Raw genomic sequence first — 21,913 nt, forward strand, 5'->3', positions numbered from 1 at the left:
TATGAGAAAAATCAAGGGATAATATTTAATTGTGAGCTGCTTTTAAAAGAAAGAGCAAAAGCACAGATATATTGTCTGCATTAGATTTATTCTACACAATATTTACAAAGTAGGTTCCAACACCCACTTTATTTTGATGTTGCCACTAGATGGTGCTTGTAGGTCCAAAGTTTAACTTAACTCTGGGTTTTTTATTTATAACTTATAACCTCCAATGCAGAGAAGCTTAACCAGCAGAAGTCTTGCAGTAAAACAAAATAACAATAAAAAATAGCAATGAAGATCTTGTGAAACAATCGTTTACTCCATCATGTGTGTTTTGTTCACATCTGTGCAATGACCATGAAAAGCAAACATGGCATTTTTTTCCTTCAAATAGTTTGGGAACAAGGCGCATGTATGCAATAACTGAAAACATTTAGATAATTACAAATACAGCATAAAGTGCAAAAGTTAAATATATATATATAAACATACAATGTTTAGGGTAATCACTTCACATTGCAACAATAAACTTTGGCTTATTTATTTTAGGTGCAGTGTCACACTAATTAGAATGAAAAAAACATGAAAATATGAGATACCCATCCCAAAATCTCAAAGACATTGCTTATTTAGGACATTTTGTTTTGATTTTTAATTTTAACTTATGCGTTTTGTATTAAAAAAAAAACAAACAATATATTTAAGAATCATCCGTCTATCCCTTTACTTTCTGTTAAACAGTTACATGTTCACTTTTTGCAACCATGTGCAATAAACATGTAAACAGTCATGAACACGAGACTTAACTCATGGTTAGAGTGATCCCATTAATACTGTGCTGGTTTTAATCGGTCAAGTCTGTCACATTTACAGTAGCCGAGTTAGCATCAGCCTGTCCATGTAGTTCCGTTATGTTGAAAGAGCAAAAAATATCCTCTTTATCCTCTTCCTTCCTTTCTTCTCATCATCTTCGTTGATAGGTGGTCTCCTCATGCTTTTATCTGGTACAAATTCTCCTGTTCCTTTCTTTTCTCCCCATGATTCCTGTCAATCTGTTTGTATAAAGTCTAGGTCCCCTTCTTTGATTCCCACTCCTGAAAACCATTAGAGAAAGACCAGGACTTCTTGAATAATTTTCTTTGGACACGTTAGTCTAAAGTTATTTCAATCTGTTACCGTGCATTAGAGGGTGCTTGAGGAAAATGTGAGACCGTCTGTTAAACATTTCAAGCTGAACCATAAGTGGACCCTGCAACATGACTGTGACCCAAAGCATACCAGTAAATCCAACAAGAACTGGCTTAAAACTCTCAGGAAAATGCTGACTTGAAACAGGCTTTAAATGAAAGAAAACCTTAAAATATCTCACAGCTGAAAATGAGGAGTGGGGCAAACTTTCCTCAGACTGTTGTCAGAAACTGGTGGCAACAAAAAGCATTCTACTGACATTATCTCATCCAGAGAGGGTAAGACTAGTTATTACAGGGTAGGGTATCCTACATTTGTTCCCTATAGTATATTATTATAAACATATGTACATGCTCATCTATTGTTATTGAACTATACATCTTTCCATTTAGACATTTAGGCTTCTATATACTTCGAAGCACACAACTTTACACTGGTTTCTATTTGACTCAGGACGTCTTTTATTTGAGCTCAGGAGGACGGCTGTCTTTTTGATTCCAGCTCCCCTGGCATTTGCATCGGACTGGGACATTGAACCATGGGTTGGCCACAGTTTGTGGATCGATCTGCGAATGTGTGTGAATAGGCAAGAGTGGCTTGTAGTGTAAAACGCACTTTCAGTCGTCAAGGTGATTAAAACAATGCCATATAAATGCAGTTCGTTTATCATTTACTAATTTTCTTCATAATGAAAGAGGGAGCCTATGTCATGCAAAAGCCCAGATCCACATAGTACTCCAAATGTTTCCTTAAGGTTCAAACTGGGATTTTGAATCAGAACAGAGGGCAGCTGTCATCACTGTCCTATGCATTTAACATCAACAGAACATATTTTACCTTGGCTTTCTGCATGACATTCCCCCTGGAAGAAGCACAAAGAGATGGGGGGCGTTTACGAAGCTCAGATGCTGAGTTGACAGGAACGGTCTCATTGTAAACCTTTTCAATCTTATTTCCTGGAGTCTGTAGATGAAGAGAAAGCCACATGCAAACATACTGTAACTGTGAGATATCGAAAACTCTACCAATGTTTCAAATCAATATTTAGTTTCCAAAATAGTTTTGAAGTTGCATAAAGGATGTGTTGATGCCCACCTTGACGCTAATCTTTGTGTCCACGGGTGGACCCAGTGCGCCTCTAGCCAGTGATTTCTTCAGATTCTCTTTTACTTCTGTCAGTTGGAGCTCCAGCTCTACCCTCTCCTCCTCCTTCTGTTTGCACAGTGTCTCTATCTCATGTAACCGCTTTTCCATAGCATCACCTAAACACACATGCACACACGCTGAGAAATGGTATCAGTCCAAAGCAGGAGTCTAAACAGTGCTGCCTGATGTCTGTCAGACCTGTGTCACTCTTCATTTGCGCCTTCAACTCCTTCTTTTCCTTACGGAGGGAGATTAGTGCGTTTCTTAGCTCCTCCTTCCGCTTCTCCAACTCCTCTTTCTGTCTCAGGTACCGCCTGGCATCTTCCTCTGCACGCATCTTCCCATAGCGCCCATACTGATTCACATCTAAGGGAAAAAATAAATAGGCATTTGAAGAGAGCAATGCTGGTAATGAACTGTGAGAAAAGTAACATCAGTCATCCAGCTAAATCAACAAGAACCACTACAAGAACCAGCTGTGGCAACACTTTCTCCCATGAAATTTTCATGAGGCAAGACCAATAAATTATGAAATAAAAAGGTGACTCACTGGAGGCATGCCTCTTGATGGCAGCCTGTTGTTCGGTTTTTTCTGAGTCCCTGCTGGAGAAGGAGGCATGACGTCTCACTTGACCTGTTTTGCTCTCTACATCCTCATCCTGCAGCCATTGGAAAAATAAAACCCTTTTTACTGACTTTCCATGATGAATTTTATTGTTTAGCCAACAGCCAAAAGCAAAGGAGTTATCTGTATTTAAAACCCAGCAGAGATGCAATCAAAAGCAAACAGATTTCTTCTGTTTTTGCTTTTTGTCACATTTAAATGCTTCAAATGATGAAACGGGAATTAAAATCATACTAACATGACCTGAGTAAATTCAAAATGTGCCAACATACAGCATCAAGTGTTTGCAAATTTTTGAAATTTGACCCACTCTTCTATGCACAATTATTTTAATTGTGGAAAGAATAGTAATTATTATTAGTAGAAGAAGCAGTAGTAGTAGTAGTAGTAGTAGTAGTAGTATTACTATTGCTAAGCCATTTGAGGCATTCAAAGGTGGACTTGCTGATCCCCTTTAGATTGTTGACCTGTAGCATAATCTAAATGGCCTTGCATCATTTTTCTCCAGAATTTTCTAGTACAGATCAGAATTCAACGTTAATTAATTAAAGGCAAGTGTCCAGGTCCTAAAGCAGCAAAGCAGCCCCACACTATAACATAACCACTGTGTTTGCCTTTGAGTAGAACAATGTTTTTGGAAATGCTGTGTTTGTCTTACACCAGATGCAACAGGACACAAACATTCGCCTTTTATCTAGGCAGTCGACAAAATATTTTCCCAAAATCTTAGGGGATCTTCATTTGTGTTCTTTTTAATCAGCAGTTGTTTTAGCCTTGGAACTCCCCTATTTTTGCCGAGTCTCTTTATTACATCATGAACATTGTCCTTAACTGTGAGACAAGTGAGGCCTGCAGTGCTTTAGATGTTGTCCTGGGTTCTTTTGTGACCTCCTGCATGAGTCATCCATATTCTGTCGGGAGTAATTTTGGTTGGGCAGCCACTTTTAGGAAAGTTATTCAGTGTTCGATCTTTTTCAGTGGCTCTCACTGTGATTTGTTGGAGTCCCAAAGTCTAAGAAATGACATTGTAACCGTTTCCAAACAGATATAGGTCAGTTGCTTTGTTTGTCATATGTTCTTAAATTGCCTTTTCACCTGTTTAATGTTGCCAGACACATTCGGTTTAAGTGATTCCTTGATTCTCCAAGCCTAACAGCAATCAGGTCTGGGTATAGCTACTGAAATTGAATTCAGCTTCCCAAAAAATTAGGTAAATCACAGTAATTTACAAAGGACGCCATTGCTTTTACAGATGGGGCAGGCTGGTGTGGATGGTGAATTGACCTAAATCTGTTCAGATTACGTAATAAAACCATCTAAACATTTCAGGTTTTCTCACCGCAATGCTTTCATAGACTTCATCGTAAGTTTTGGAATCTATTGATGCACTGCTGGAGGAAGTAGCAGTGGTAGTAGCCCACCTACCAGAGGAAAGAACAGGGGGATAGTTAAAACTGAAGAAACACTCAGGGATAAAGGAAACTCTTAAGTACATGCAGTAGCACACTGTTAGAAATGACCCACAAGAAGGAGTGCCTGGCTGCGTGCCGTATGTCGGTGAGTGTGTCCACGTCGATGTAGTCGTAGTGCAGCTCTTCAGGGAGGGTGGTACTGCCGGTCTCAGCAAACAAAATGCCCAGCCAGCGGCCAAGATCCTCAGAGGAACTCGCCTAATGCACACACGCACATATAGAAATATAAATATCTAACTAGGTAACTTGATTTCCAAATAAATTTCATTCTGGCTGATCTGTACACGCCCTGACTTTATTTCCCATCTGGATCTATACTGATATGAAAAAAGTCATAAAAACACATCCGTCTGCCTACATGTAAATTCCTCTTCCAGATGGAGTTGTTCTAGATGTTTCAGTGCTACTTCAGTGAAGAGAATTTGGGCTATTAAAACTCATTTTACCAGACTTAACGAACAGCTAATTTACATAAAATATAGTAGAACATTTAAACATTACATAATTAGGGCAAACCTAACAAAAGTTAGAGATGTATGATGACATTGCTAATTTTTAAGTTAGAGATGTCAATGGTGTGCCATTGATTGGCCTGCTCGTTATTTTCTGAATCTGAGACAAATAGTGTAATTTCAATAGGAATGAATTAAAAATATGAAACTCTTGATGAAAACACAAATAAAGAAATTAGAAGAATTTCTCCCAGGATAAACACAAATCAGTTGTGTACAGTTCACTAATTATGAACTAAAATTTTCAGTCTAGGTTCATAAAATAAAATGGGAAAAAATAGATACCTGCACTGTTATATTGTGTATATAAAAGAACTAAAAAAGTCTCTTAATTCATAGCTGGCCGAGTAATTGAAAGGAAAAAAATTATAACAGAAATAACAAAAATTATTAATATCTTATGATTGCATTAGCTCATACCATTAGATGAGATATTTAAAATGTTTCTTGTCATTATTGCGTTTCTGATGTCAGCAACTGCAGATACCAAAATAACATGGCAGACATTTGACACCACACATCAACCACAGTTACAACTGCTCTCCAGATGAAGCCATTATAGAAATAAAAAGGTGTATATAACAAACAATGAATCCGGTTAATAAGTGTTATAGTAAAAACCAAAATACCAACACCAGAATAATAATTGTGACCCAAAAAAGTTTGTAAAACAGCATGTCCTGGTAAAACACTAAAATAAAACCAAAGGTGCCTTGCAAACGTATTTACATACCTTGACCTTTATATTGTGCCTGGCTAGACCAACAGAAAGTGTGGTATAACTGTTAAAAGAAGACTTTTTGTTGTTGTTGTTACAAATAAAAATCTAAAAAGTGTACCGTGCATTTGTAGTCAATGCTTTGTAGAGCCACCATTTATGGTTGTTTGCAAAACGTAGCTCAAGCTCAGCCAGATTGGACAGAGAGTGTCTGTGAACAGCCATTTTCAAGCAGTGCCACAGATTCCCAATTGGAATGAGGTCTGAACTTTGAGTTTTTTAATCCCATCAACTAAAACCAGCTTTCCTGTCCCTACAAAAGAAAACGGTGGATCTCTTTAGTTCCTCCAAAATTACCATGGGTCTCCAGGTAGTATCTCGGATTCATACTATAGTTTCCTGGAACAATGGTCTGTTAGATGTTCAAAGCTTGAGAAATTGTTTTATAATGTAACCCTGCTTTAAACTGCTCTACGCAACTTTCTCCCTGACCTGTCTGCTGTGCTCCTTGGTCTTCATGATGCTGTTTGTTCACTGAGGCCTTCACTGAACATCTCCATTTAACTAGAGAATAAGCTGCACTGAATTTAATAGGGTGCTATTAAAGAGGGTAATACACAGGCATGCCACACTTTTCAGATTTTATTTGTGAAAACAATTACAAACCATCTATTCTTCTCCTTCCCCTTCACAATTATACACCACTTTGTGTTGGTTTATCACATAAAATCCCGAAAAGATATCATTAAAGAAGCCAAAAGAATCTGTACACAAACCCTACAAACAAAATATTACATCACATAAAACATAAGTGAAATTAGTATCCTAAATATTAGTATTTTACCTCTAAAGCTGCCAGCTCATTGCCCCCTTGCATGATATGAAAAGAAAAGGGATGTTTGGGTCCCAGGCCCCCTGGCACCACCTCTGCCCCTTTGAGGGGCACCACAATAACTGGGGGCCGCTGGTCTCCGGGGTCCTTTTGCAAGTACAGGTTTCCACCTCGGACAACACACCAGCGCTCCTTCCAAGAGCCACTGAGACACACACTGAGATAACCTGCGGAGGTGGTTGGATAAAAGCAGGCAGTCAGATAAGCTCCATGTACATATTCCAATAAATACTCTCTGCACTTTATAAGAACCCGTCTATTTGTTACTGAGCACGTCATATGAAAGTGTTTAGTTCTAAGCACACATTTTAGTTAATTCATCTCAATAGCTGCTCATTTAAAGATGAGTAGTAAAAACATTTTGAAATTAGAAGACTTAAATCCTCTAATTCACAAAAGCTTAATATTTTTGAAAAACTGTACGAATGTGTGGTGAAATCATCAGTAAATGAGGATCGACCAGCTGATCATCCAACCAATCAGTGGAATAGCTTCTTGCTGAGATTGTGTCCTCACCACAGCGGGGGTTGTCATGGTGGCCAGAAGATGAGGGAGGGTCTCCTGGTAACGGAGGCTTCTTTTTGGAGAATGTGATGATCCGATTGATTTTCTTTCCTGCCGCTCGGCTCATCGACCCAGTCAGTTCTGAGAATGCGCCCCGCTTTCCCCTGTCTGAAGGCAAACATACACCTGAATAAAATTCAACACTATTGTCACCTACTGGTATTAGGTTAATATTATTATAGTCTTTCTGCATCAAAAGCACATGGATATAAGGATAAAATGTTAATAAGAATAATCAGGCTTAATGGAGCTTTTAATATAAATCAAGCATTTTGTTGATGTCTCTGATGATTTCAGACAATTCGAGTGTGTTTGCAAGTTTATTGTCCATGGACCAGGTGCAGCAGCAGTCTGTTCGTCCAGCTTCCTATGATGTCAGTGGGAGACAATTACAGGAAGAGAACAGGAAGGATGTCATATCTGCTTGAGCCTTGCTTCCTGTCTCTTCCTTACTCACTCTCTCATGTCTCTTCAGGCTCAGTGTTGCTTGATCAGTAAACAACACTGAAACAACATGACTTTGTTTGACTTATTATACATCGCTTATATCCTGGGTGTTTCCTTCCGAAATCAAAGGACAGAAGAACAAAAATATTTATTGTGCTTTTGATCAGTCTCTTGAAAGCATCAGTTTGTGTGTGTGTGTTTTTCTACACTCTTAGGGACTTGAGTGTCCCACTCTTAAAAAGGAATAAAATTAGACAGTGATGTGAGATATACACTGTTTAATTCACCCTGAGTGACACAATTGTGATAATTATATTCAGTGGTGGTTGCATTAATGGCGCCCTAGGCGAGCCCTTCCAGCTGATGCTTTCCATCCAATTAAATTATCTAAGATTCTGGGGCAGGATAAAATGCAGCACATTCCCGCAGAAAGCACCGAACTTTGTTTCCCTATCATTAGCCGCAAGCAGGGGACTAGAGAATGCAAAAGTATCTGTCAAAGTGTTGAAATGTAGTAATTATAGGCAATGCTTCTGAAATAAGTCATTTAGTTTTCTTTCTATGTGTGTCTCAACTGTTAGGTTGCCAACATACATGAAAATGTGCTGTTTTTGGAACCAATCCCACATTAAACTGATAAAAACACTTTTTAGTACATAAATATGTCAAGAATGTTTTACATAAGACAATACAGCGAGAAAAAAGCTTACAGAACCATGGTGTCCAACATGGTTTCCTATATCTATATTTATATACAGATGGTTAAAGGAAGCTGTTCTCACTGTACTATAAGTATTTTATTGATTATAATAAAAAAGTATGTATTGGCATATGGTAAAAGAAGTTCCATAAAGTTTGAATGGAAATGTATTTATTTGTTGCTTTGTTTTTATATGTGCATGTTTTATGTATTCATTCATTCATTAATGGTTGTGCTGCTGGTAAAAAAAAGTGAAGGAACTCTTAATAAAAGCACAACTTCAACCATCAAACATCTAATTTATGCTGTCAAATACTGAACTTTACCATTAATCACATCCCACATACACCAAAAAGTACTGAGTGAAAATACTGGGAATCAGCCATGACTTTGGAATTAAAAATTGCTCAAATTTAATTAATCTTAGTTGCAATTTTGCCCATTGCTGAAACATTTGTACAGCAGAGGCCAGACAGAAAAAACTGAGCAATCAACAGTAGTGCATTCTGCCAAAGCCATGCCTCTAACAATGTTTGCAAAAGTCTGTTCAAAAATCCCATAAAACTTTGCAAACTACACATTTTTTCTTTAAAATAAGCCGTAAAGACTTTAAATACATTGCTACAATTCTCAGGTGATCTAAAAGGAACATAAAGAGAATGTGGAACTTCAAAAACATTCGAAACAAATCACACAGAAAATATTGTTACCTTTCTGAAATAATGGCCTAAATCATTTTTGAAGTTTTTCAGGAAACACAAAATACTTCACAAAATATATATAATATTCATTAACAATTTCACCCAAAAAGGTAATAACAGAGTGTTGACAGCCATTTCCTATGGTCCTTTTTATAAAGCTACACATCTTTCACAATTAGATCATATAATGTGGAAAATTAAAAGAAAAACAGTTGATCAAGTAATCTTTAAAAAAAAAGAAAAAAGTTAAAGAAAAAACGATTATTTGTTACAGCCACAGGTTCTGGAGCTCTTCCACTCTTTGCTAAATGCTAGCTTCATGAATGGAGCTACTTTGTGGACAAAATGCTGACTGATAGACAGAATTAAAATACTAAATGTCTATGCAATATTTAGTGCCTAGCCAATATTGTGGTAATCCTTATCATTTACCAATAGTGGATGAGCCCTGAATTATGGAAATAGCTTCAGTGGCTGAGTAGATTTTGGTTTTTCCTGAAAGGGGTCGCCATTTTGAAAAGCCTGTAAAACTGTTTAAGTCACACTCTTGACATCGACTAATATACAACAGGCATGGAATTGCCTCAACTGAGGATTTAGACAGTTTTATCATCACTAGGAGATGATTTAGGCAAAAAAACATTTTGACAAAAAATGACTTACACCATTATATCAGGAAGGTGACGATATGAATCTAAAGGTAAATCTAACTCAGTCACATTATGTTTTTGGTGAATGTTTGTGACACGTACTGAGTGAGTCGGTGATGTCTCGTCCTGGTCCATGAGCATTGAACTGACAGTCTCCTATTGGACCGCTGTCCGAGTCTGACGTTTGTCTATCTGACTGCAGCATCTGAGTAAAAAATAAAATAAATAAGAAATAAATAAAAAGGAAAACCAAAACATCAGTGATTCATCTCTAAGTACTGTATGTATTAGTCATCAATATCACCACGTGTTTGCCTCGCTCAAAATCTGAAACCTTTGGAAAACGAGCCAGCTCAGCAACCACAACCCGTTCTCACTCATTACTTGCAGACTAAAAGCCAAAGGAACAGTTGTGTCACTGTTGTCTGAAAGGTGACTTCATTTAAGTCCAAACTGTAATCACTAAGAGAAACAAGGTACCGCCTACTGGTTCAGTAAATTAAATCAAACTGCAAAAGAGAGCTAACTAACTACACAGACTATTTAGTAGATAGACAGGCAAAACAAAAGTTAATTACACACAAAACACACCTTGTCGAGCTCCAGCTTCCTCTGTATTATAGGAGATGTTGATCCATTTAGTCCTTCTGTGTTGTTACACTGGCTGCCAACATTATGGACCACCTGGACCAGTTAAAGAAATAAACTTTTACTTCTGGACACAAACTTGATTTTCATAGTGTTTTCGTTTTTACTTTAAGTTTTGGTCTCAACACAAGCACTTGAACAAAGGGAGCAAATGTACCTTGAGCCAGCGCTGGGCCTGCTCTTTACTCTGAACGGCAAGGACCAGAGCTTCACCTCCAGGTAAGGAGAAGCGCAGCTCGTGCCTCTTTTTCCGGCCTTCCTTTGGGACGTAGATGACGTTGCATAGATTCAGGGGGAGCTCTGTGTTGGCAGATGTTTCCTTTATGCTTTTATAGCACTGAAATAGAAAAGACTGAGATTCAGACACAAATATAAGAGTAAAGTGTATGCTTCTGTTCTTTAGAAATTTAATCTTGAAAACTCGGATCATTATGGTTGAAACACTTGCATGCCTGCATTTATTGTGCGTGAAACTGAGCTAATAAAGATATGGAGCCATCAAAAATATCTTGGACAAAAACAATAAGCCAAATGTTCAAATAATGTACCTGCTGACTCTGTTTACCTGGAGTTTATTATCTCTGACCACTACTAGCTGCTTTGTCCAGTGGCCGAAGCGCTTCTTTCGCATCAGGAAGGCACATATGCGGCAGTCCTTGACAGGTCCGTCCGGGCTTCCCTCAGCCGTCCACCTCTGGGATGAGTCCCGCCCCTTTGCCTCCTCGTCCTCTTCCTCGTAAGACTCGTAAGAGCTGCTCAGAGCATCTGAGTCATTGTCTGTGCACAAAAAAACAAATACAGTGATTAATTCCTAGAAGACTTAATAAAACATTCTTATTCGGGTATGAGACTGGATTTTATAGCTGCCAGCATAATTGAAGAAGGATTGGGCAGACTAACTGGAGGATTTAGAGGGTCCATTAATCCTGGTGGTGGGATAGTTATTATCAGCATCTTCATAGTAAGCATCTTCAACAGAGTTCCTGGAATCTACAGGAGAGAGTGATTAGAAAACAGCACCATTAACCTCTATTAGCAGCCATTGTCAAGATACGTTGGTTGATGGTAATCTATATTAAACAATCGAAACTGTGTGTAGGTGAGTGTTCGTACTTGTGGTGAAATACTGAGGGGAAGATCCAGGATCAAGAGGAACAGCTTCTTCATAGTAGTCATCAGGAAGGGGTGCTGCTGGCAAAGGTGGTGGTGTGTCAGTGGGTGTCTATGGGTGAAATAAGGGAAATTATTGCTGAAATATCAGGTAGAAATATATATTTTTATGGAAAAGGTGTAAAAAAAACTTACAGATTTACTAGGCTGTGTATTCTCCTCTTTGTCTTTAGGTTCTTTCTGCTCCACTGGAGATGCTCGAAGCATGTGCAAATCACAATCTGAAGAAACAAGATCTTTTTACTTTAAAAACAATCTTGTAGCATGATATAAGATGTTCAAAATTGAACTAAACTGATTGGAAGCTGTTTTGACGGTTTACGAACCGAAATCCTCAAAGAGAGACTCAACAAAGCTTGTGCCATTCATGTAAACGTCTGATCCATTGACTGTGGAAAACACAGAAGACGAGTTAGTATTATTGTGGCTTTTTCCTGAACTATAACCACCAAATTACGTATATGGATACAGAGAATAGTATCAGTAAAAACCTTTTGCTGTTTATGTGGAAACAGTCATCGGATTACAAGAAAGAGCATTGAAAGCTTATGTACTCAGTAAACAAAGACAAGTGAAGACATAAAATGTGTGTGGAAGTCTTAAACGCAGACAGTACAGAGGCCAGATTAGACCTATTATTATTCCACTTGTCAGCCATCAGGATATCTTGCTCATCCCCTTTCTTTGACCTTGTCTCATTATCCTCTTTTAACTCTGCATTTCATTATCCTCTTACATCAATCCTTTTATCCTCTCTCACTTCCTCCACTCTCCTAGATAAACAAGGACTGGCTTTAGGGAGTACAGGGAGATTGCTGTATATAAATGCTGTGTTTACAACAACTGTTGTTACTGAACAGCCACAATCTGGCAGAATGAGCAGTCATTTTTACATTGTTCTCTTGTATTAAACCCTTTAAGGCATATCTGCACTAGAACAAATATTCAAAATTGCCTTGCAAAAGTATTCATACCTATTGAACTGTTGCTGATTTATTCACATTATATCCACAAAATTTAAAGTACTTTATTTAAACATTTAACCTTATTCTGTACAGACTGGCTAACTCTTATTCTCAATGTGAGATAAATACGCAGATCATCTGCTAAACAATAAAATACATAAATCTCAGTATAAACGCAACGGTTCTGTGAAGGCCTCCGAGGTTCGTTAGAGAACATTATTAAACAAACATCTTCATAAAGACCAAGAAGCACAGCGGACAGATCAGGGATAAAGCAGTGGAGAACTTTCAAGTAGGGTTAGGTCAAATATCCCAAGCTTTCAACATTTCAAGGAGCACTTGAAATGACTAAAGCACAACTGAAAACCTACCTCAACATGGAGGTTCAGACCAAAGTCCAGATTTTAAGCCAAATGAAACCTAAAGACCTAAAAATGTGCAGTTTGCAAAGCTCTCCATACAGTCTGAAAGAGTTTTAACAAGTTGGCAAAAAAGAATTGGCATGCCTCTGGAAATCGTTGTGCAAAGACGATTTCTTCATAATATGAAGAACATTATGGAGAACCCTGAGCATCCTCTCAATGAGACTTTCATACAACAACAGTGTTTTCAATCAGAGGCTTCTTCAGATCTGCTACAAGACAGACCGCTACAGGAGATCCTTCTTGCTCACAGCCATCAGCATCTACAACAGCTCATTGAAGAAACCTGCACAATATGAGCTACAACAACGTTCATTTTCCTTTTGGGATTAATAAAGTATTTTTGAATTAAATTCAATTGAACTTTCAATGGCTTGGTTTGTGTAGCTTGGAAAGAAATACCCCATAAAACTGCCGCTGTAATTGTAGCAAAATGTGGTTCTACAAAGTACAGTAGGATTGCAGAAAAACGCACCGCAAACTTTTCAGATTTTCATCTAAAATTCTTTTGAAAAGTATTTTCCCTCCATTTTACAATTCTGCACTACTTTGTGTTGGGCTATCACGAAAAAAACCCACTAAAACACAATAAAATTTGAGGTTGTACCATGACCAGATAGTATGATCCTGGGTGTAATAGAAATTGTCTAAGCACAAAACTGGATCTTTAAATCAAAGCAAGTCATTTTGTTGGTTATACTTAATAAAACAGAAATTGACGGCAAAAACTAATGTGAAACTTAAGTGCGAAAATTAAAAATTGTTGTGACACATCATACAATAGTAACAAGTATATCAGATGAAAAGCAGTTTACCTCACATTTGTTTAGCACCTCATGACAATTAGACAACAAACTGGCACATCTTTAACTCCTGTAAAAGCTGCGTAAAATGCTCCAAAATATTTTTTTGTTTTTATTAGAGAAGCATAATCTCAGACTGAAAAATGTTAGGAAAATTCATCCTGACTGAAATGCATTTACTTAGTGGGTAAATACCCCATATGGAAATTTATTTGCTTTTAACAAATTGATTGATGGCACAATGATTAGTGAATCAGCTGTAAAAAAAAATTTAACAGACAGATCATTGTGGTTTATACTTTGTTATGCTGATCACAGAGTCAATTATCTTTTTTTTTTATTCAGTTTTTATTGATTACAATTTGAATGGTTTCATACATCCAATACTTACATTTATCCGATGTACTGTACAGAATAACCAAGAAAGCAACATTGAGTCTACACACTAGTTAAATAGCTATAACATCCTTGGTATACATTACATTTTTCATAATACACAAAACCACCCGAACATAAGAGGATTTCCTATCTATTGTTTTCCACAGGATTTCTTCATATTTTTATTTTCTTATCAGCAAAAGATATCTGTAAGAGAACTTTTTATATTTTGTAGCACAAAGGAGCTCTCCCATACTCTTGTTATTACTCAATAAAGTCTGTTCTCAGTGGTGATATAAAATCCACCCAGTTTTTCCAAAATGTTTTAAGTTTGCCAGATTCTAATCTGACCGAAAACCTTTCCATCATATATCAAGAAACTTTTAAGTAGTATTCCATAACTTTGTGGGGTAGAAATTTGACAAATTAGGAAAGTCTCAAGCTGTCTCAGGTTTATGTTACCACCACATACAGTGAGAAGGATGGTAAAGAAGGTAAAACATGCTAAGAGTAAGATGCTATTTACTTGTAAACTGAGACTAAGATTGAGTTTTTGGCAGCAAATATTCCCCAGGGGTCTGCCCTGTAACAAAGATGAACATGTGGAAAGGCACCACATACTAACTGTTATGTAAGGTGAAGTGTCTGTGATGCTGTGGGCCTGTTTGAATCCAAATGCTCTGGAAACTTTGTTAGAATTCACCACATCAAGTACTCCTTGAAATATCGGGGCATCTTAAATTGAAATCTGGTCATCATTGGGCCAACTCATAATAATCCAAAACTGTTTCACCAGACACATAATCAAACTTCTTCCATGGCCATCACAGTCCTCAGTCCTGAATCCTACAGAAGACCTGAGTTGAAGAGAGAAGGGCATAAAAGAGGAACCAGGAGATTGAGCAAAGAGGAATGGTAAAAGATGCCTCTCTCTCTCTCTATGCTCCAACCTAACAGGAAATTATTACTGGAAAAAAGAGGCTGTATAAACAGGATTATTATGCCACACATATTTTAATGTAAGAAAAACAAATATCTTAAAGATCAGTGGATTTGTTTCCCACTGAATAAATAAAACCAAAACAAATGTAGGATTTGATCAAATTTTCAGCCTGAGATTATACTTTTGCAATTAAAGATTAATTTATCTCAAGCCAGTCTACACATCTTTGAAAGGTGTGCCAATAGGACTGTTGCACATTCAGGTTATGTGAAGTACCTCTAGGTCTGAGGCTTTATTGAGTACCTGATGCCTGAAGTGAGTCCAGGATGTTCCGCACGGAGGCCATCTTCTCTGCAGTATCTGGGCTAACCGTCTCCTGGTCCAGCATTTTTAGCAGAGAGTTGAGCTCATTCACAAGGCGCTCCATCACCACTGGAAACCAGTAAAAATAATTTTTATTGTTTGAGATTTTAATATACAAAATTCTTATAGGCTCAAATAGGTTAACAAACTAGTTTGCCATACCCATAACATAAATGAAATACACGCTGTAGCACCAAGTGCATTGAATACCAATTTACCACATGCATGAAAGGCAATTCATAGAAACTGGCAATGGGCAAAGGACATGAACTCAGAAGTTAGCGCCTGCTGCAACAGCTGACAGGGATGAGATATGAAACAGCCATACAAATCGCACATTACCAGGCTGCTTGAAATACTTAGCTCTTTCTCTAAAAAAAAAAGCAGTTTTTATGTTCTGCTCCTACATCCTGTGCAAGTTTGAGTGTGTGTAAATGTGTTTGTGCGTTTTGTTGACCTTGACATTGTTCCAAATATCCTGATATGCACTCACACATCCTGCCTGTTCAGAGACGACAAAGTGAAGAGAGGAGGGAAGAGGGTATGGAGAGAAAAGAAGGTAGGTGGGGAGGTCAGGGGGTTTCCTTCCCTGAAGGAAATAGAGCCGAAGAAAAGGAGAAAATCCATAGCTATCTTCAATGCTCTCTGCAGGCTTTACACACTGTTATAAAATAATAATGATACAAGCTAAGCCTCTTTTTATTTTTAACTTAATTTTACAGATGAGCTAATGTGCATAAAGTTAAACCGAAATTGTTCTTGGGTAATGAAATGCTCCCTTTTTCCAGTGGTTGCAACATAAGCTCAACACAAGTTATTTTACCCATGTTTCCATAAAAGCTTGTACCCTTTCTTTTCTCTGAAACCTGACTGTTGCAAGACCACGCAGTCAGTCTGTTACATCACTGTGGTGCAATTTTGTCCTACTCTTCTTTGCAGAATCTTTTTAATTGAGCCCCCTTGAAGGGCTTTCAAACATAGACAGCCTGTGTAAAGTTGTGCCACCGCATCTGAATTAAATTAAATTACAGACTTTAAAAAGGCCACTGAGGTTCAGATCACAAACTGATGAACTGATTTTCTCTTTAAGGATTTTCTGGTAGAGCGCAGAATTCATGGTTCCATTAATTACGTCAAGTCCTCAATGTCCTGAAGAAGTAAAGCAGCCCTACACCATCACCACCATGTTTGATTGTTGGTATGATGGTCTTTTTCTCAAATTCTATGTTAGTTTTACACCAGATGTGAAGGTTCAACAACTTTCCAGAAGGGTTGATGTTTCTCCTGATGTTTTTTCTTAATGGGGGGTGGGCCTTTGTGTTCCTTTAGGTCAATGGTGGTTTTGACTCTGGGTCTCTCCCACAGTTGCAATATTTGGCCTGTCCTTTTCTCATTGTTGAACAATGAACACAAGTATAACTGAGTCAAGTGGGGCCTGTAGAGCTGTTAAGGTTTTTTTTTTTTGCAATCTTTACAGTCTTGGAGTAATTTAAAGGCTCTCTTTTTGCAGATAATGATACTTTGCTTGTGCCTCAGGGCTTTAGAAACTGCATTGCAACCATTTCCAGAGTAAAACTGTAAAAGACTTTCTCATCTGTACTTCAACGTCTTTAGATCGGACCTACCTTTAGCCTATCTGTTAGCCTACTTGAAGCTGTCAGACAGATACTATTTAAGTAAATTCTTGATTCTACAGGTCTTGCAGGAATTAGGCCTGGGTCTGAATAGTGGCATTCGACAAAATAAAATGTAATTAATCACAGTTAATTCATAATTAAAAAGGGGGCAAATACTTGTTGACATTTGGCCAGGTTGGTTTAAATATTTTTTTCCCTTCATAACTTTAAGTCTATTTTTCGAAAATACTTTTTTTAGTAACACAGGTTATCTTTATCTCATAATAAAACTTGTTTTAAGATCTAAATCATTCAAGTATGGCAAAAACAATAAAACAGAATATATCTGTAAGGGTGCAAACACTTTATCTTTATCCCAGCACTGTAAATAAAAACCCTTAAAGAAACATTTCTAGACCAAGACCAAAAACATATACGAACATGTTTTTTTAACAATATCTTTTTTGAACTTTTGTTTTGAGAATAAGTACCCCCTTTCCACTCAACATTCATCATTGTTCTTCTCACTGTAAAAACAGTATGCCATTGAAAAAAAAGGAAGGGAGTCCTAGATGCATAAAAGTCAGAAAACAGAAATATATACAGTACAGACCAAACGTTTGGACACACCTTCTCATTCAAAGAGTTTTCTTTATTTTCACGACTATGAATATTGTAGCTTCACAATGAAGGCATCAAAACTATGAATTAACACGTGGAATTATATACTGAACAAAAAAGTGTGAAACAACTGAAAATATGTCTTATATTCTAGGTTCTTCAAAGTAGCCACCTTTTGCTTTGATTACTGCTCCGTACACTCTTGGCATTCTGTTGATGAGCTTCAAGAGGTAGTCACCTGAAATGGTTTTCCAACAGTCTTGAAGGAGTTCCCAGAGATGCTTAGCACTTGTTGGCCCTTTTGCCTTCACTCTGTGGTCCAGCTCACCCCAAACCATCTCGATTGGGTTCAGGTCCAGTGACTGTGGAGGCCAGGTCATCTGGCGCAGCACCCCATCACTCTCCTTCTTGGTCAAATAGCCCTTACACAGCCTGGAGGTGTGTTTGGGGTCATTGTCCTGTTGAAAAATAAATGATGGTCCAACTAAACGCAAACCGGATGGAATAGCATGCCACTGCAAGATGCTGTGGTAGCCATGCTGGTTCAGTATACCTTCAATTTTGAATAAATCCCCAACAGTGTCACCAGCAAAGCACCCCACACCATCACACCTCCTCCTCCATGCTTCACGGTGGGAACCAGGCATATAGAGTCCATCTGTTCACCTCTTCTGCGCTGCACGAAGACACGGTGGTTGGAACCAAAGATCTCAAACTTGGACTCATCAGACCAAAGCACAGGTTTCCACTGGTCTAATGTCCATTCCTTGTGTTCTTTAGCCCAAACTAGTCTCTTCTGCTTGTTGCCTGTCCTCAGCGGTGGTTTCCTAGCAGCTATTTTACCATGAAGGCCTGATTCACACAGTCTCCTCTTAACAGTTGTTCTAGAGATGTGTCTGCTGCTAGAACTCTGTGTGGCATTGACCTGTTCTCTAATCTGAGCTGCTGTTAACCTGCGATTTCTGAGGCTGGTGACTCGGATGAACTTATCGTCTGCAGCAGAGGTGACTCTTGGTCTTCCTTTCCTGGAGCGGTCCTCATGTGAGCCAGTTTCTTTGTAGCGCTTGATGGTTTTTGCGACTGCACTTGGGGACACTTTCAAAGTTTTCCTAATTGTTCGGACTGACTGACCTTCATTTCTTACAGTAATGATGGCCACTCGTTTTTCTTTACTTAGCTGCTTTTTTCTTGCCATAATACAAATTCTAACAGTCTATTCAGTAGGACTATCAGCTGTGTACTGTATCCATCTCCTGCACAACACAACTGATGGTCCCAACCCCATTTATAAGGCTTGAAATCCCACTTATTAAACTTGACAGGGCACACCTGTGAAATGAAAACCATTTCTGGTGACTACCTCTTGAAGCTCATCAACAGAATGCCAAGAGTGTGTGGAGCAGTAATCAAAGCAAAAGGTGGCTACTTTGAAGAACCTAGAATGGAAGACATATTTTCAGTTGTTTCACACTTTGTTGTTCAGTATATAATTCCACATATGTTAATTCATAGTTTTGATGCCTTCAGTGTGAAGCTACAATATTCATAGTCATGAAAATAAAGAAAACTCTTTGAATGAGGAGGTGTGTCCAAACTTTTGGTCTGTACTGTATAACAGCCGATTGTCCCTTATTTCTTTTACTCTTGTTGCACATCATTTTGTGAGTTGTAACGTTTATTTTTACAAATGTGTTAATTGAATCTCTGCAATTTTGCCAACTTGTCTCAAATACATTTGACTTTTAATATGATTACTTAGTCTGGGACTGGTTAGTCAACCTCAAGCTGAACAAAAACAACACTGAGGTCCAATGCATTCTTGTTGCATAGTTGCTAGTTTACAAAGCTTAAGGAAAAGAAGGAAAATAAAATGAATGCAGTTGTGTAAGAGCATAAATCAGCCAAGGACAGATTGTGCTGCATAAACAATAAAACAATGTTTAATTTATTTAATAAGCCCACCTTCGCCCCAGGTTAATCTTAGTTGTTTTTGTTTAATTGTTTCATTATGAATAATATCCCTTGTTTTCCTTGTATTGTCTATTTAATTATTTCTTTAGTAAGCAATTACTTACACAGAGTTATTGACTGCAGCTCCCACTGATTTGACGTTGAACTAGTCTGAGACATAATGACAAATATTAGCAGTTTCCTTGACCTCATCGAATAATTGCCTTAGACATAGTTGAACATTTTCAGAAAACAACAAAAAAACCTTATTTTCCAGCAAGCACATTATATTTTTTATTTTATTTGTAACAGTAACCCAAATTAGGACTCAGGCAATTATGGTATATGAGGCTAACAATTTGCAAGACCTGTACTTTGCAACAATGACCAAATGCTAGAATATAGCCAAGAAGGTAATTAGGTCCTCATAGTTTAGTAAAAAGCAGATATTGGGTCAAATTACTTGTTGTGACCAACCATGGTTTTAAAACATAAAAGTCAAGTAAAGTTGAACATCAGACATCAACTATGTATAAAATGTTGAAAAATAAATGTTATATTTTACTTGTTTTTGAACATCAGTTTACCTTTTATTGGTGTCTTGTTATAGTAATTATGGACAAATATCTACAATTTCTGAAAAAAAAAAAGAAAATGTTTTAATAGTTGGCATTAGAACTGTCACATTTTTCATGACAGGAAATTCAAGGACATATTGAAATAAATGGAGGAAAATCAACAAGGCTCCATCTATTCTAAATATGTTTTATTAAGGACGGACTCAGACTCGTGAAACTCAAATATGAACTTTGGTTTAATTTGTTTCAACACTCTTAGTAACTTTACAGCATTTTAAAGCAATGATAATTTGTTACTAGTGGGAAAATTAGAAACTTTGCAACTTTTGACTGATAAAATGGAGCTGCTGATAAATAAAATATATGAAAATATGACCATTCTTTGACTACAGTTTCTAGAGTGAGGCTGATCTAAGATCAAAATATTCTCACTTTGTTTCATTTTAAGTGGAGTCCCAGAGAGTGAGAATAAAGCCCTTACTCTCCCCCAAATGCCTTCCTTTCCCCCCAACTCTAACAATACTCCATTGTCTCTGCATGGGCCAAAATTAGATCACCACAGAGCTCTGCAAGACCAGAGTGCACAATTGCATTGTCAGAATCACAGACTAACAAAAAAACATAACAGGAACAAACAGTCATACACAGTGTAACGGGCGTGGTGCAACACAGCTGTGTTGTCTGGATTCCCGGGCATTCAGGGTTAAAAGATATATCTCCAGCAGCTGGTCGGTTTGGTGTGTGGGTGTGTGTGTAGGGGTGTGTGTGTGCAGCTGTGGTTTCCTGTCTTAGTTGTCGACAGCAGCGTCTCCCCGCTCCTTTCTGATCGCCAATCTCTACACCATCCTACTGCGAGCCTCTCCTCACCTCCTCTCTTTCTTTAGGTCTCACTTTTTGCTCTTCCATTTCGCTTCATCCTGCTATTTATCTTTCTTTTCCAACGTCTTCTATTGTTTCTGGTCTTTCTCAGGTTTTTCTTTAAGAACTTGAGAACTTTCCAAGCTTAAATTTAAAGATCTGTTAGTTATTTCCACAGGACAACTCACACAATAGATAAACTAGAAAAAATCCTTAAGAAATGCAGGCGCTGTATGCTGCTTGGAGCAGACCATAAAACACCATGAATGTGGAACTCAGTTTTTCAATTATCTAACCAATGAAAGACTGAGAATTTTATTTTGAAGAGTATGCATTAATTTTAATTTGAAAGTCCATGATAATGATGTTTTCATCGCACCTTTAATTCAACAGCAATGTGGAGCCTAATTCTTTTTTAAATAGAATCTGCAAAAGTTTATTTTAACAGTCCAGATTACAAACACTGCTGATTGCCAGTTTAGGTCCATCAGGTTTTTGGTAGCTTCTATGGTAACATTTTTGTCTCATTGACAAAAAAAAACCAAAAACGTTTTTATGTTTTAGGTCAGTTACAATTACCACAATTATTTCTGTTTGCTAACGCAATAATAATGGGAGAGACAGAGATTAAATTTTTTCATACAAGTTTTCATACATACCTAAGTTCTGTCTGTATGACTTGGATCAAATATTTTGGGTGTTCTTTCTCTTCTTCTGACAATAATTTGCTGGGATTCCGGCCCATCCCTCCTGACAGAACTGCTATTCAGGTTTGTAGGCTGCCTTGGCAGAATACATATTTCCAGCTTTGCTGACGCATTTTCTATTGCACTAAGATCAGAACTTTGTGGTTACACCAAACCATTGACCTTGTTCTTCTTGAGCCACTTTATAACTAATCTGACAGAATGTCTAGGGTCATTGTCCATTTGGAAAATTCATTTGAGCCCAAGCTTTAACTTCATGTCTGATGTCTTGAAATGGTGCTTCAATATTTA

The 21,913-nt window shown here is 37.6% G+C and overlaps 1 protein-coding gene across 2 annotated transcripts in view; it reads right to left on the reverse strand.

The window, feature by feature from the left end:
* Nucleotides 1–69: 69 nt before the first annotated feature.
* The window catches only part of afap1l1b (actin filament associated protein 1-like 1b), a 33,572-nt gene continuing 11,728 nt past the window's right edge, over nucleotides 70–21,913 (reverse strand). Inside the window, exons 1-19 of one of the 2 annotated variants that reach the window (XM_047378207.1) lie at nucleotides 19,605–19,623; nucleotides 15,233–15,361; nucleotides 11,745–11,807; nucleotides 11,554–11,639; nucleotides 11,362–11,470; nucleotides 11,149–11,238; nucleotides 10,814–11,025; nucleotides 10,406–10,585; nucleotides 10,192–10,284; nucleotides 9,703–9,805; nucleotides 7,055–7,210; nucleotides 6,491–6,705; nucleotides 4,469–4,614; nucleotides 4,284–4,365; nucleotides 2,870–2,978; nucleotides 2,518–2,685; nucleotides 2,269–2,435; nucleotides 2,011–2,136; nucleotides 70–1,079 (exon numbers count right to left, since the gene is read on the reverse strand). In XM_047378207.1, the coding sequence (XP_047234163.1) occupies nucleotides 1,053–1,079; nucleotides 2,011–2,136; nucleotides 2,269–2,435; nucleotides 2,518–2,685; nucleotides 2,870–2,978; nucleotides 4,284–4,365; nucleotides 4,469–4,614; nucleotides 6,491–6,705; nucleotides 7,055–7,210; nucleotides 9,703–9,805; nucleotides 10,192–10,284; nucleotides 10,406–10,585; nucleotides 10,814–11,025; nucleotides 11,149–11,238; nucleotides 11,362–11,470; nucleotides 11,554–11,639; nucleotides 11,745–11,807; nucleotides 15,233–15,356 (2,256 nt within the window). In that variant the 5' untranslated portion in view covers nucleotides 15,357–15,361; nucleotides 19,605–19,623 and the 3' untranslated portion in view covers nucleotides 70–1,052. Of the gene's footprint in view, nucleotides 1,080–2,010; nucleotides 2,137–2,268; nucleotides 2,436–2,517; nucleotides 2,686–2,869; nucleotides 2,979–4,283; nucleotides 4,366–4,468; nucleotides 4,615–6,490; nucleotides 6,706–7,054; nucleotides 7,211–9,702; nucleotides 9,806–10,191; nucleotides 10,285–10,405; nucleotides 10,586–10,813; nucleotides 11,026–11,148; nucleotides 11,239–11,361; nucleotides 11,471–11,553; nucleotides 11,640–11,744; nucleotides 11,808–15,232; nucleotides 15,362–19,604; nucleotides 19,624–21,913 lie in introns of those variants that run through there. The other variant, XM_047378206.1, reaches the window with a different exon arrangement.

Source organism: Girardinichthys multiradiatus, chromosome 11 (assembly GCF_021462225.1).
Source record: "Girardinichthys multiradiatus isolate DD_20200921_A chromosome 11, DD_fGirMul_XY1, whole genome shotgun sequence".
NCBI classification, from domain to species: Eukaryota; Metazoa; Chordata; class Actinopteri; order Cyprinodontiformes; family Goodeidae; genus Girardinichthys; species Girardinichthys multiradiatus.